The sequence below is a fragment of the Puma concolor genome, chromosome C2, assembly GCF_028749965.1.
Source record: "Puma concolor isolate L17-30 chromosome C2, mPumCon1.1.hap2, whole genome shotgun sequence".
Taxonomy (NCBI): Eukaryota; Metazoa; Chordata; class Mammalia; order Carnivora; family Felidae; genus Puma; species Puma concolor.
The window spans coordinates 142,607,552-142,622,464 of NC_141675.1; the positions used below are offsets into that span (position 1 = coordinate 142,607,552).

General features: G+C 39.0%; 1 protein-coding gene and 1 long non-coding RNA gene across 2 annotated transcripts in view; one reads left to right on the top strand and one right to left on the bottom strand.

Moving 5' to 3' along the window:
* Window positions 1–14,913, top strand: part of LOC147577565 (uncharacterized) — a 47,074-nt gene that overhangs the window by 19,230 nt on the left and 12,931 nt on the right. The gene's annotated exons all lie outside the window — the stretch shown is intronic.
* ADAMTS5 (ADAM metallopeptidase with thrombospondin type 1 motif 5) overlaps window positions 1,556–14,913 on the bottom strand; it is a 50,671-nt gene continuing 37,313 nt past the window's right edge. The window contains exons 7-8 of the mRNA XM_025913943.2: window positions 12,437–12,612; window positions 1,556–8,258 (exon numbers count right to left, since the gene is read on the bottom strand). Of these exons, the coding sequence (XP_025769728.1) occupies window positions 7,691–8,258; window positions 12,437–12,612 (744 nt within the window). The 3' untranslated portion in view covers window positions 1,556–7,690. The remainder of the gene's footprint in view (window positions 8,259–12,436; window positions 12,613–14,913) is intronic.

The window sequence follows — 14,913 nt, forward strand, 5'->3', positions numbered from 1 at the left end:
GGAATTATGGATGATTTGGACTTTTCCAGGGTCTATAGTGCCGTTTCTAATCATCTTTGTTCACTCCACTCCTGATCCAAAAGCACCCCTCAGGACCATTTTTATGCCTGTGACCTTGTCTGAACCAGCTCATTATTAGCTGTGAAGGAGACTGTAAGGTTAAATACTGCATTTTTTTTTTAATTCTTCCCAGCAATTTATTAGTTTTCTAAATCAAATTCTCTTTCCTCTCTCTTTAAACAACAGTCCTTTGTACACTTGGAGCACTTGCCTCTTTTCTTGCTGCTTGTCTGATTCTCCATAGTTTCCTTGCCGTTTTTATTGGAATTTCAGGACTACTCTTGGATTTACTCAGGGGGCCCACCACACATAGGGCATCTAAACACTTCCCTGCACTTCTCCAATCTCACACAGTCTGCCATTCACTCCATAGTTCCCCCCTCAGACTCCCATTCCACAGGGATAGAAGACTCCCAGTGCTTAAAGAGGGTGAAAAGTGATAGTAAATATCTAAAGTGCTTATAACAGTGCCTACACTTGGTAACAACAAAATGACCACTAACAGTTATTATAATGGGATCGTCATCTGTAATATTGGGATTTTTTTTGTTTATGTATTTATTTAGAGAGAGGAAAATAACATAAGCAGGGGAGGGGAAGACAGAATCTCAAGCAGCCTCCACACAGTCAGACCGGAGCCCGATGAAGGGCTTGAACTCATGAACCATGAGATCATGACCTGAGCCAAAGTCAAGAGACTGGCGCTTAACCGACTCAGCCTCCCAGGCACCCCTTTAATATGTGGATCTTAAGAACAAACTTATAATGGTCATGGAGAGAAACACATGCAGGAAAGTTTGTGAGATGTTTCTCACAGGTCCTGACCCAAAAGAGATGTTCAACCAATCTTAGCAATATTATTATGGTTAAGTTTCTATACCATCTTTTAAGAGTTTAGGTGTTTGTAATTACTTATTCAAAATCTATATATCCTGCTAAGTGGCACATTTAAAGCACAACAATTCTGAAACATTATTTGGTATATGGGAGAAATTCAACCTGATGCACACTAAATAGCAATGATTTCAGGCTTAGAAGGAATCAGCGTCCTTAAGAACCTTAGTGCCATAAAGTTTTTTTCGCAAACGGAAAGGCTTTTGCTAGTGAATGAATGTCAATTCTTTTTGAATTTCCATGTGTGCATTGTTGACTCTTTCCTGGTCTACCTAGAATAAGTTTATCTTTAAAGAAGGAAAAATGAAGGTGACTACGTTACTTGCTGTTACTAATTTAACATCAGAATTTCAATACTAGACAGACTTTAGCGAGTGATACTCAGGTAAGAAGAACTTGAAGTAAGAATTCCAAAGTCCCGTAACTAAGGTAGAAGTACTGTCTAAGTCAAATGGAAGAATGGTAGAAACTGCAGAGAGCCTAGGACTTCCTTAAGGCTTCCTTAAGAGCTGGCTTGGTCCTACTCTTATGAGAAAATTAAAAATAAATGGACACTATTTTCCAACTCTAAAACATATTATATGCAGTACATACTTTAACCTAGTTTACAATTAACATTTATTATGCCCACTGAAACCACAAAGCCAATGTTTAATTTTACAGTTTGAAGTCACACATAGGGAAATGCTTTACAAAATAGGATATTGTTCCTCAACGAAAAATATTACAGTATAGGTCCCAAACGAGTCAGTTCAAGTGGTTTACCTGAATAACAGAACTGTCGTGGAATGCAGGCTACAAGACGCGGTAATGCTTTCAATAGCTGATTCAGGTTCAAAATTTGCCAAAGCGGAAGAGACATTTTAAACAAGACCCGTCTTAGTTTTCCAAGCATTTTGGTTTTTCAACTGCATTACATTTACTGAAACATACCATCACTTCTGACAAATTGAAGATAATAAGCAGGTCACATTCTACTGCTTATATACAACGACATGAAAATCTTCGATATTTTACTCTGGCTTGAAATCATGTTTCAAGATATAAAAATCTCCGTTATACCCACTTAGGTTTATTACCTGTCTTTACTCACAAGGCTCTTATATAGAAATCAAAAACTTGTGCCACAGCTCACGTCAAATTAAACATATTTCTGCAATCTGTTTAGTTATCTGCAGTCTATTTACAAAGCATGTGCATGATTTCCTCTAATAAACATATTAAATGGAAGCAGTATTTGTCAACTCCTACATTGATGTCATGGCTGAGCGTGTAACGCAAAGACACCATCCGGAGACAATGTATTTTTCTTAATCGAAAGTCTAGTCTTACAAAGTCACACACACTATGATCTCCTATTCTAATCATACTCTCAGTCTGAGGTGTTTCTAATATGCTGTGGGTTGTTAAAGAAAAGACCAAGAAAGAGTTGTCAAGGGTTTACCATGGACATAAAATATTGCAAGGCTTAAAAAAAAAAGTCAGGCTAAATACACACAAAAGCTTGTGTATCGGAAACAAAAAGTTAGTTTGAAAGGAACGCGGATGGTTTAGTAAGTGCTGAAACACGACTCCTCTAAAAGTCTGTTCCTCTAGCCTGACACTCTTCAAGTTTCGATGTCACCTTAAACATCCTGGATGTACCTATAGCTTATGTCACTGAACCCTGCTGATCAGGCTGACCATTTGATGCATTTCCCAAACATTGAGTATCAAGTTGTGCCCCGCCTAGACCAAAAACTTAAAAGAGTTTTTTTTTGTTTTTTGGTTTTTTTTTTTGCAAATTGAAAAATCATGTAGAATAAAATAGTGAGTCCGAAGTAACATATTTGATAGTTGGTCACTGATCGATATTAGCACCTTGATAAAAATTACATTGGATGTGCCAAAAAGAAACTGAAAAAAATATATACGCTGTTTTATTTACAAATCACAGTTTTCCTCACAGTGTTAGACTTTGGATCACTCTGATGTGGCCGTGCCTTATAAGATGATGGGCCATTTGGTTTTTCATTTGACCTATGACAGTCCACATGGACCAGTTGGTGGAGCTCCAGGATAAGAACCACAGGTAGCCAATTTATCACTAAAGTGCTACTATATTTGGAAGGTGCAATTAACTGGGTTGGCTAATATGTACATTTCAGTCTTCCTCTCTTTTAAAACCAACAACTTCTAGCAACTATACCTTCATTATTTTCCCCATAAAATCTGCATTGAGAACTATGGTATCATTACACCAGAAAGACATTTGGCAGATGAATACTTTTCTGATCTGAACATCATGTGTATTTCCAGTTTCTTTATCTCACTAATGTAACGGGTTCTTGTTTCAATACGTTCCCATGCGCTAACTGATTAGAATATAATTATGCATTATAGACTGATGTGTTTCATGATCCTATAACTTCAGACGTCATTTCTCTAGTTCATGCTAGCAAGGAGGCTATTAGGGAGTTTTCTGGGTTTTTTTCAGTGTACTAATTACCTAAAATGGTCTGTCTGACAATCTAAAACTATAGGTGTTGGCAAATGAGAAAAATGATAGAGAAAACATACAAGTTCCTTTCCTGTGTGTTTAAATGATAGACTGGCTCTATGATAGCTCTGGATGACCATTTCTATACTCATGGTTATTCATGTATTAACTTTGAAATGTTAAAAAAAATGAGGTCTTTTTATCACCTCCACTTAATCATAAATAGGTCGGTAATATTCACCAATCCTCAGCCATAAACTATTAGCAAAATTTGGCCATTAGTAAATCCAATCTTGTTTCACAAAGAGTGACCTCTAAGTCATACACAAGTCCTGGACTTCATTGAATCTGGCTGCTGTGCTCACCTAAACCATTACAATGACCTTGTTATTAAGGAATGAGTCAGTGGGGGAAACATCAGAGCCAGAGATAGATCTGGTCAGTTGTATATCCAAGGGTGCTTTGCCTTATTACTGTGACCAGACTGAAATCAGTCAGAGGCAAGTTGATGTGATAAAAGATGTCCTTGCTTGTCCCAAGTCCTATTTTCACTCAGTGAGATTCATTAGTAGTACAAAGTGACATTCTATCGACGGAGACCCCGTATTTGTAGCAACGTTCATGATTACTAGTATTTAAATCACTTAAATGCAATTTGTTTACTCTAACTATAGGATCCCGCCAATGCTAGAGAAAAAATGGTATTAATTTTTAAGGAGTGTTTTTAAAGCAGCAAAGGACAGTATTTGGTTTTATCATCACTGATAGCTCTTGGGACATCGTGTGCACACAAATTTCACGTATCAACAGCTCCCTGTCCGCGTTTATCACTGGTATCAGGGATTCTGAACTGTGTCTTAGCTTCTGTGGGAAGCTTCCAGGCTATCTATACACCAAGTTGAGAACTTAGGCTTCAGTTGCTTGAATAAGTGTTTTTCTTATCTGTGACTTGGAAAAACTAGTATTAATGAAACCCAACAGACTTATTAATGTAACTACAAGTAACGATTACCACTAGTCAAGAAAGAGTAAATTTAAAACTTCCTTAGAGAGGAAGACTACAGTATCAGAATAAGGATACGTGAGGAATATATACATATACGCCTGTTTCACGCAGAAAGCCTTCTGTAAAAAAATACAAAAGCAACCAGTGCTGTATATTATGTAAACTCACAAAGTGTACTTTATACACAAACATGAAGCATAAATTAAAAGTAGGACAACAGCAAAACTTTTTAAATATAGAATTTGCACATATTTTTGTTAAATAAGAATAAATACTTCTATCACACAAATTCACATACCAGTCGCAAAAACAATAAATTACATTTTTTTCAGTGCTGCAACTTTATTTTTGTTTGTGATTAATCCCTTCATTCTTAGTTTCATGGGATAAAACTGTTTCCACAGGAAGGCAAAGGACATTGAATTTACTGAACAAATTAAAACAATGCCCTGAAACCTTTAAACAACAAGGCAGGGCTTAATTTGGCCTTTTCTGTTCCAGAAGAAAGAGATGTCATTTTCTTCTGGGCTCCCTTTATTTAGTGACACTGAATCCGGAGTGTTTAGTTTTGTGGGATTAGATTCTTACTATCCTGAGCATTTTCAGACAAACTTTTTTCCTCGAGGAAGGAGCCTCAGCATCGTGAATCCTGGACCCTTCATTCACGATGCAACTATGGAAAGGGGAAATGCATAGTCCAACATTAGACTGGACTGAATTAGATTTCATTATAGGGGATTTTCCCTTTATCATTCCTTTTATCTATTGAACACTCCATTTCTCTGAATTTGTTTCCAGTCTGTATCGCTTTTTTCAGGAGTTTAGATAGACATACATTCCTCAGTCAAACTATTGATACTCGTATGAAAAAACTAAAAAAAACTCCTTAAAAGCACGGAATAGTGGTTTATTCCTTTTAAACTCTCTAGGATTATTTCAATGAGAAGTATAAAACTTCACTGTTTTGGGGGAAAATAAATGATAAATCATACTAAAAAAATCTATGAATACAGTATAGAGAAACAGAGTAGGAGACAAACATGGCTGCCCTTCAATTTTTTTTTTCATGCTGCTATGAATATAACAAAAGATAAAAACAAATTTTGTCCCAGTTGAGTTACTTGATTAAAATTATTTTGAAAACTGGGAAAAAGTCAGGTTGGCCTGGCTATTAATTCTTTTGGAATAGTCAAATAGTCGGTATGATTTAAAATTCTTTTCTGAGTGATTTGAATAGCATTGTTTCCTGTCCCTGATATCTGGTGACCTCCATCAAATGTAGGTGACCAGCTCTATATAGGACTCATTTCTCTAATGAATAATTTATTAAGAGTAAATGACCATGTCTAAAGCAAAGTCAGTCGATGAAAAGCCAAAGGATGATTAACAGTTTTGTAAAACGTTATTTGTTTCACCAAATAATTTCTTAAGAAAATACTTAAAACAGTGAGACCTCCATTCTCCTCACCCACTGAAATCAATGTGATCTAGCAAGATCAATTACATAATTATTTTATATTAAAAATATTTTCTAATAAAAATAAACTCTGGTGAGCTTTAAGGGAACTCAAACAATTGTCCCCTAATATCTTTATATGCAAATCTCTAATAATAGGCACATTTGGTATGATTATTATAAAGTTTCATATGAAACAATTGACTTTGTAATCTTTCATAAAGAAAAAGAAATCCCGATGAATTTGAACACCTTGGATTTTCTGAGCTATGGGGTAGAGGGGTGCAGTTGACCATTTAAAAAGAGATTTTTAGGCAGTCAATTGTAAAAAAAAATTCCATATCTAACACCCAAACGTACAACCTACCTAGACAGGCTATGGAAACAGAAGCAACAAACTTCTCAAAAATCGTCCCGTTTCATCAAACACTTACTGGTACAACCAAGTGCTTTCCAACTGGGAAAAATCTTACGGACAGTATCAGTATACTTGGATTTAAAAAGACAATGCAAAGAATCACTGCCTGTATGGTGTGGAAACAGTCTTATTAATATTAACCACTATTTTTATTTTCCTTTTGCAAGAGCCACATATATGATAATCACTTCTAGATGTGGCTAACTCCAAAGTGATCTTTAATACTCCTATCAAACTAAGTCAACAAGTACAAAACATTGCGGGTCTTAACAGAACCCTTGAACAAAACATACAAGCGAAAACAAATGCATTTTCAAGGCTGGCTGGTAAGAGGTATACCAGTGTTGAACGTGTCGGATGCGATTAGAAAACTCTCTGCCGTGTGTTTTGTACGAATATTACACAAGGTAGGATATTAGCTGGAAGCCTCTGAAAGGGCAAGCAGTGTGAAGATATAAATCGAAAATTTATATTTGTGTGTTTTTCTGCCTTTTAAATTCTAACATGAGGAAACTAGTGTTTAGACTCTTGAATACGCCTAACATACACACACGCAAACACTACATCTACATCCTAATTATGCATTCATTTGGCTGGCTGCCTGAAAAAATACAGGCAGTTGACGTTTAAGTAAATGGATCGGTGTATCTATTTAAATGACCAGCTACGCGGAGATCCTTTTCCTTTTTAGAATTTCGCAGAAGATGCTTCCTGTCAAAATGGTTTTTGACTAAAATCTGATCTCCTGTAGTCTGAAAGTATGTGAAATCTTGTGAAAACAGCAGCAGGTTCTTAATTTCCAGTAAATCATCCACAGCTCTTTCTGGAAACTGGAAGGAGTTGAAATAGCTGCAGACCTACTTTGGTCAAACATTTTTTATAGAAATATATATATATATATATATATATTTTTTTTTTAATAGAACCAAGTGATATAAAGTGACATACCAAGGGAGAATGATTTACAAACAGTAAAAATAAGCTACTGTGTATTATGGATGAAAATGATTATGATGCCTTTGAAGACATTCTATAAGAGGTAGGTGACAAAGGGGAGACTGTTCTGCCATCTTCAAATGTCCCCTGATTCTACATTCACCAGTGTTTTTTCATTCTTGTAGCCCAGGGGATGTTCAATAACTCCCAAGTTTTTCTGTATTCCAAGGTCACTACTGTCGCACAAAGCAGTGCACATCTCCGTTTGGTCACAGAGAGCAGATTCTGCCCATAATTAGACTCCTGTTGACAATGACATTGAAGCGTGACTTTCTGTGCTTCAGGTAGACCTCTTGTTTACCATGATTGATCACCACCATTTGCCACGACCGATCAGTGATGAATCATCCAGTTAGCTCTGCGTAAGCTCATGACCACAGGCTAACATTTCTTTAGCAAACATTGCTTAAACGCAGAAGGCCTCTGGGAGAGAAGGCATCCCTTCGCTAACTTCCGGTTTGCATCCTGGCACTGGACCGTCCGGGTGTGCCAGCCCGTATCACAGGTCCTGGAACAGGCGAGCCATGGGCCTGTCACCCACTGCAACTGTGGAGTGTGTGAGCCCACTTTATTGCTGCCGTGGCTAGTGACAGAGTTTACTTTTTGGGTGGACTTCTTGGGAACGAAAAAACTGTAGCGGACATCTAATGCTTTAGTTGGATCTGTTGCAAGAATCTGCACTATTAGAATTTCCTTCGTGGCTGAGTAGCCCATCCCATGCAAGAAGTCATCCCTGTGGCTCCAACCACTGTAGTTCATGACTGTTCCATTGATGTCGATGATGGTTTCCGAGGTGGAGATCATGTACTTCCCATTGATAAGGTACTCACCATTTTTCTTCTTCAGGGCTAAGTAGGCAGTGAATCGAGTCTGGTCTTTGGCTTTGAACTGTCGGACTTTTATGTGGGTTGCCCCTTCGGGGATCCTCACCACATCAGTGTAACCCTTACTGGAAGCAGGAATGTCCACAGAGGAGAGAGAGGGAGAGAAAGAAGGAAAAATAAGTAAACACTTAGTAAACGGATAAACAAATACGAGTTCTCTAAAAGTCTTACCTTATCTTCACACGTTTTAATGTAGTGAAGAGATTAGTTTAAAATTGGCTTCAAAAATTAGTTTCCTTACAACAAAATAAAATTGTGAGTAGACTATGAGAGTATATACATTTTTATTGTGATGTTCAAAATTAGGATGATGTTAACAACCTGCCTTCGTTTTAAAACGTACACCAACTTTATTTAGATTTTCAAACACATTGCACACTCTTACCAAAACCTATCATCTTTACAAAGCTCCTTTATGTTCTTTTGTCACAAAATGGGATATGTGTAAATACTAACAAAAATCCGCCCTCAATCTCATAGAAATATTTAAATTAACGAGTCTCAGATTTGTCTGCAGACTAAAATCAAGCAGAGGTCTTTTAAAAATTTAAATCCCCAGACCCCACACCAATTAAATCCCATCTGTCAGGATGGGAAGAGACAGCAGGATTTTGGGAGTCGTTCCAAATGTGCAGAATAGTTGGGGAACCACGGATTTAACTGATGAACTAGAGACACAGTAGAAGTTCTATTTCTATTTCTACTAGAACTCTGGATTATTTGAGCAGAACACCAATGGAATGTAAAATTCTGTAAGTGGGTAACCAACGCTGACTAGTATCATCAAAACAAAAAAAAAGTGAATCTTTGATGCCATAGCAAATTTCCTCAAATGCTGTGTCCATGAAACTTACGACAGATAAAGTGAGGCTATGTGATGGGTGACAAATAAGGTAGGTCTCGAATGACCCATCATATGCTCCAGAATATGGGCAAAGGCATCAATATCTCTAATATCCACAGCTTTTGAAAAAGGCCAGGACAGAAATGCTAATTGAGCACCAAGAGACTCTACGTGTAAGGAGTCATCTTTGTGAAAATCTCTGCCTCCAAAAGTAATTTGATAATAAGGTCCCCATATGTTTTACTTTCTTAGTTATTTGAATAGAAACAAATTGCCCGTGTAGTGTGGTGTGTGTGAAATTTAATGATCTGCTGCTAAATTCTTACTCAGGTTGAGGGGTTATGGGGCAACTAATTTGTACCCTGAAAATCCCTAAGGTATTTGCCCTGCCCAGGCATTTCCTCTGAATCCAGAGAGGGGCTCCTCCCCAGGGAAATCCTTTTGTGTGTTGGGAATCTGATGGACAGCGACTGCCACTTTCTTTTGTGTTGGGAGAAAGAAGATGCAAGGCTGATGATACTGCTTACCCATCCAACTGGACTCATTATTTTTATTTTTGTAATACATTTTGCCTTAGAATTTGTTACGGGCCTTACTTTTTTTGAAATATCTAGGATCAAGAGATCATAGGCAAACCTACCGTGGCCTGAAACATAACCTGGAGGGGTGTTGGGGAGGATCTCTCGTCTTACATAGGAAGCATATAAAGTGGAGGTATATTACAGTATTTGAACAGGTGCACTCCAGAGCCGGTGGCAGTGCTGGGCTCCAAAGCCATGGCCCCTTACTCTTACTTTATGCTCCTTTCACAACATCCCCATGTGCGACACCCTTACCTCTGCCAGTCATACTTTATAACCGTTACAGGAAAATACGTTCTGATTATATACAGAGTTTAAGTGACGCCGAACAGGATGTCAAGAAAATAAAGAATGAAGGGTAAGGGAATCAGGTAAGAGAGCTTTTTTGTTTTGTTTTGTTTGTTTTTTTGTTTTAAATCCTTATTCCTTAGCGTTCCTCATATTCGTGAGAATGTTGGGATTATCAGCCATTGCAGGAGGTCTTGAGACTGACCTTCCCAAGGCAGCGGGAGGTAGGAGGCCTAGTGCCTTGATTTCTTAGCGCCTCAATAAAATATGATTCTCTTACTCTCCTGATACTGAGCAAGAGGAGGACGGAGCTGCCATTTACTGAGGTGAGGAACATTGAGGGAGGAGTGAATTAAGATTAGGGTCGTATTTGTCAAGAGGTGTGAGCTTGCTGAAATATTTTAATATGCATCATCTCCTCTGATGCACACAGCAATATTAACTTGCAAGATAATTACTATTAATTCCATTCTACTCTCACGAATTCTGATTGTAGGGGTTCCTGGGTGGCTCAGGCGGTTAAGCATCCGACTTCGGCTCAGGTCATGATCTCACAGATCGTGAGTTCGAGCCCCGTGTCGGGCTCTGTGCTGACAGCTCAGAGCTTGGCCCCTGCTTCAGATTCTGTGTCTCCCTCTCTCTATGCCCCTTCCCCACTCATGCTCTGTCTCTGTCTCTCTCTTTCCCCAAAATAAGTAAACATTAAAAAAAAAAGAATTCTGATAGTAAAAAATATATAAAAGCGACTCTTCAAAGATCACATGATGTTCGTCACTGAGTCAGAGCTTGACTGTCAAGATTTCAGCTCCAAGATCAATGTCCTTTCTCATATGTCACATTTGACCAAGGTAATTTATCTGGAATAGTTCAACAGTCATATCACACAATATAATCTTGGTTAAATCAACTGACAAGCTGTTGTGTCACCCACCACTCATCGCTACTGTGAATTTCTTCATCTTTTCATGTGACAATGAACATGCAGATATTGGTTGTCAATACAGAGACAAAATGCTAAATTTAGTACTTTAAAAAGTGGCTTCTAAGCTTATGTAGGAAAAATGCATAGCATATAGTATATAAGGTATTTTATTTCTTACTTGATTCTTGAACTTCTTCCCTTCCCCTTCCTTTTTTTTTTAAACAAGATAGCCTTCTCATCTCATGACCTAAGGTATAGCCTTTGCTTTAGCATTTAACAACTGTGCAAAATTAGATAAGCCCTACACTTTCAGAGTCCCAATTTCCTCATTTGTAAAACAAAAAGGTATACTTCATCATTTCTAAGGTGTCTTGCACCTTGGCAATATATACAAATGCAGTATGTAATTGACATGCAGGGTATTTTACAGAGATGGCTCAATACAGTCCGATGAATCGCTAGCAAACAAGATTAGTAATGCATCTTTTAACTCAGAATAGATTCTGCAGACATGCAATTTTTTTATTATATCAAAGATAATTTCCAGTGGTTCATAATAACATGGCATGTGACTATTTTAATAAGTCCTTATTGTTAATCGGGTTTGCATATTACCTGCCGGTAAAGACAATACAGCACACACATCAAGAATGCATGCGTACCGGGCCAACACTACTCAGCGAAAGAGTGGTTTGAGAAAGGGGAAAGACAATCCTGCATTCCAGCAGACTTTTTAGCCTGCTCCGTCCTCCTAGCTGATAACATAATATATCATGCCAAAAATTGGGTACTTTATTTTTATCATTTTTTTAAGTTTATTTATTTATTTTGATAGAGAGAGAGTGAGCAGGGAAGGCGCTGAGAGAGAGAGAGAGGGGGAGAGAGAGAGAATCCCGAGCAGGCTCTGCACCATCAGCATGCAGCCCGATGCGGGACTCGAACCCACCAACCACGAGATCAGGACCTGAGCCAGAACCAAGAGTTGGGCGTTGAACGGACTGAGCCACTGAGACGCCCCCCTCCAAAACTGGATACTTTATACATTTACATACTTAAAACAAAAGCATAATCAAGGACCATGACAGGAAGCAGACGTTACTGCATATATTTCTTTATAGAGAAGATTTAAACCTGCAGAGGTCACTATAAAATGGGATTGCTGTCTCCATCACCCCAGTTAACTTACAGGTCTTCTCAAGAAAAATACAGCCTAATGAAAAATCCTTTGTAAAGTGAAATCGTTATGATGCAAACGGGCCATCCTTCCCTAAATTATGCTTCCGAAATAAGAGATGCTTCAGAAATAGCGAGATGGCTAGCGGGGACCCCACCGACTTTTCCTTCTGGGTGTTCCCACTCTGCGAGACCTTGACCCTGATCAGAGCCATTGCGGTTTATTTGCCACCAGAGGCACCAGGAGCTCCGGCTCTGCAACCAGAGCTTTCTCATCTCCCTCCCTGGTTCTCAAGTGGACTTGAGAACTATGTTACTGGAGCCATGCTGGACCCCTCCACGGATGGCTAATGACGTAGCATGAGTCACCCTTTCAGTTTCTCAAGGCTAAAGCTTTGTTCCATGCACGTAAGGGCAAGGGTTCTACCTCCTCACCTTTTTTTATTGAAGGTCCCGACCACCTTGGTGCAACTGGAGTTGTCTCCCCCGCACACTGCGCACTTGTCATACTGCAGCCTGGAGCCGATAATGCCGTCACACCCAGTCCGGACACACTTCCCCCGGACGCACACAGAGTTACTATACGGCCTGCATTCTGTCCCATCCGTCACCTGAATAACGAGGCTCACGTTAGCGGCGGGAGATACTTGTGCCCAGGTGGTTTGGTTTGCACGGTAAGAGAGCAAGTCCTAATTCGTTGAGTTTTGAGTTTGATCGGGACAGTACATCGAGAAATGAACAAACAACCGAAAAAGCATAGTTCCCAGGAGTATCTAACCGAAACATCCTCGACATATTGGCAGAAGGAAGACCTGAGATAAATCTCAGTTATGCACTTTCTTTCTTGAGCCTAATTCCAAATGTGCCAGGAGACTCAAGGTTGTCCTCTCCCTTTCTGTATCCCGAGAATGTTCCCATGGTATCGTCTCGCTTTTTTACATTGCTAGAAACGATCGTTTCACTTCGCATGTGGGACGTGTCCCTTGTGCGGAAAATGAGCAAGCTCAAGATGGCAGAGATCTGGGGCGCCTGGGTGGCTCGGTCGGTTGGGCATCTGACTGCAGCTCAGGTCACGATCTGGCGGTTTGTGGGTTCAAGCCCCGTCCTGGGCTCTGTGCTGACAGCTCAGAGCCTGGAGCCTGCTTCGGATTCTGGTCTGCCCCTCCTATACTCATGCTCTGTCTCTCTCTGTTTCTCAGTAATAAATAAACATTTTACAAAGTTTAAAAAAAAGATGGCAGAGATCCTTCTTGGTGGCATAATTGTTACTCTAGTGATGCATTTGAAAGTCTACACTTGACATCCAAACCTCCTTGTGGTTGAAAAGCATGCCCTATCGTGTGTTGAACAGTCAGATATTGAAATAGACACAAACATATTAGTGCAGAAAAGGAGTCTGGGGAAGTCAGAGCAAAGTACTTACTAGAAGATACTGAATACATTTGGAGTGAAGGAATCACACCCAAAAATAGTATATATTTTAAAAACTAGCTATAAAATAGTATGAATATGCACTCTGTGGTTTGTGCATGTGAGCGTATATAAATAGCATATGTAGTCACATGTATAAATAAACTTGTATTTTGCATTTGGGTATCTACTACTATTTTCATATATGTGTGTGAGTATGTGAGTGTGTATATGTATGCAAAGTGAAGTGGGGTATACTTCAGCAGACCCACAGGTCTCCAGATGGTGGCATTTCCAGGTGATCTTATTTGTCACAGTTTTTAAATGAAATTGTATTATTATTTTTTTCTTAAAAATTTTTAAATTCTTTTTTATTTATTTTTTTAAGGAGAGAGAGAGACAGACCATGAGCGGGGGAAGAGCAGAGAGAGAGAGGGAGACAGAATTTGAAGCAGGCTCCAGGCTCCGAGCTGTCAGCACAGAGCCCGACGCGGGGCTCGAGCACACAAACCGTGAGAGCATGACCTGAGCCGAAGTCGGACGCTCAACCGACTGAGCCGCCCAGGCACCCCGAAAATGTATTATTTTACAATGAAAAGAGAAAATATTTTCAAAATGACTTAAGGTGGATGTTAACTTCTGTTTTCAGTAGTATGTCACACATATCTGAAGGCCAATTTCAGAGGTAGTTTTAAATGCAGCACCTGTTTACAAATTAGATAAACAGTATTTTAAATTGCTGCATACCATTCACTGTGAGAAATAAAACTGTTAGTAACTTAGCAAATGCTTTCCTGTGATAAATGAGGGATCATTTCATGCACATATATCATAACGCATCTAACTATAGGGATATGAATTCATATTATGGGTGTAAGACATTTAACAGTCTGGGTCAGAGATGATGATCTTGAAACCGACCTTCATGAATCACCAAAGGAAATTTTTTTTTAAATGTTTACTTAATTTTTAGAGATACAGAGTATGAACAGGAGAGGGGCAGACAGAGAGGGAGACATAGAATCTGAAGCAGCCTCCAGGCTCTGAGCTGTCAGCACAGAGCCCGACACGGGGCTCGAACTCACAAGCCGCGAGACCATGACCTGAGCCGAAGTCGGACGCTTAACCGACTGAGCCACCCAAGGTGCCCCGCCAAAGGAATTCTTAATTAAACAATGGAAAAATAGAAAGCTTTCTTGCTTTCAGTTCCCCATACAAACATACCTCGGAAATTCTAGTTGTTTTCATGCTTATTTTGAAGTTAAAGTCAAACCACACCTTCCCTGACAGAGAGCTACGCTTTTCAAAAGTAGCTTTTGAAATATTGACTTGTTTTGTTTGTACAGAATAACTTCTTGTTCTTTGTGTAAGGTTTGAGAACATAGACCTTCTAGAGATGAAAAGAAAACCCTCCAAAATCTAGCCACCCCAGGAATAATGACTGTTTACTAGCTCTAGGTTTTATTCTACCAAATGATCTCCAGCAAGGCTCCACTGCTTCT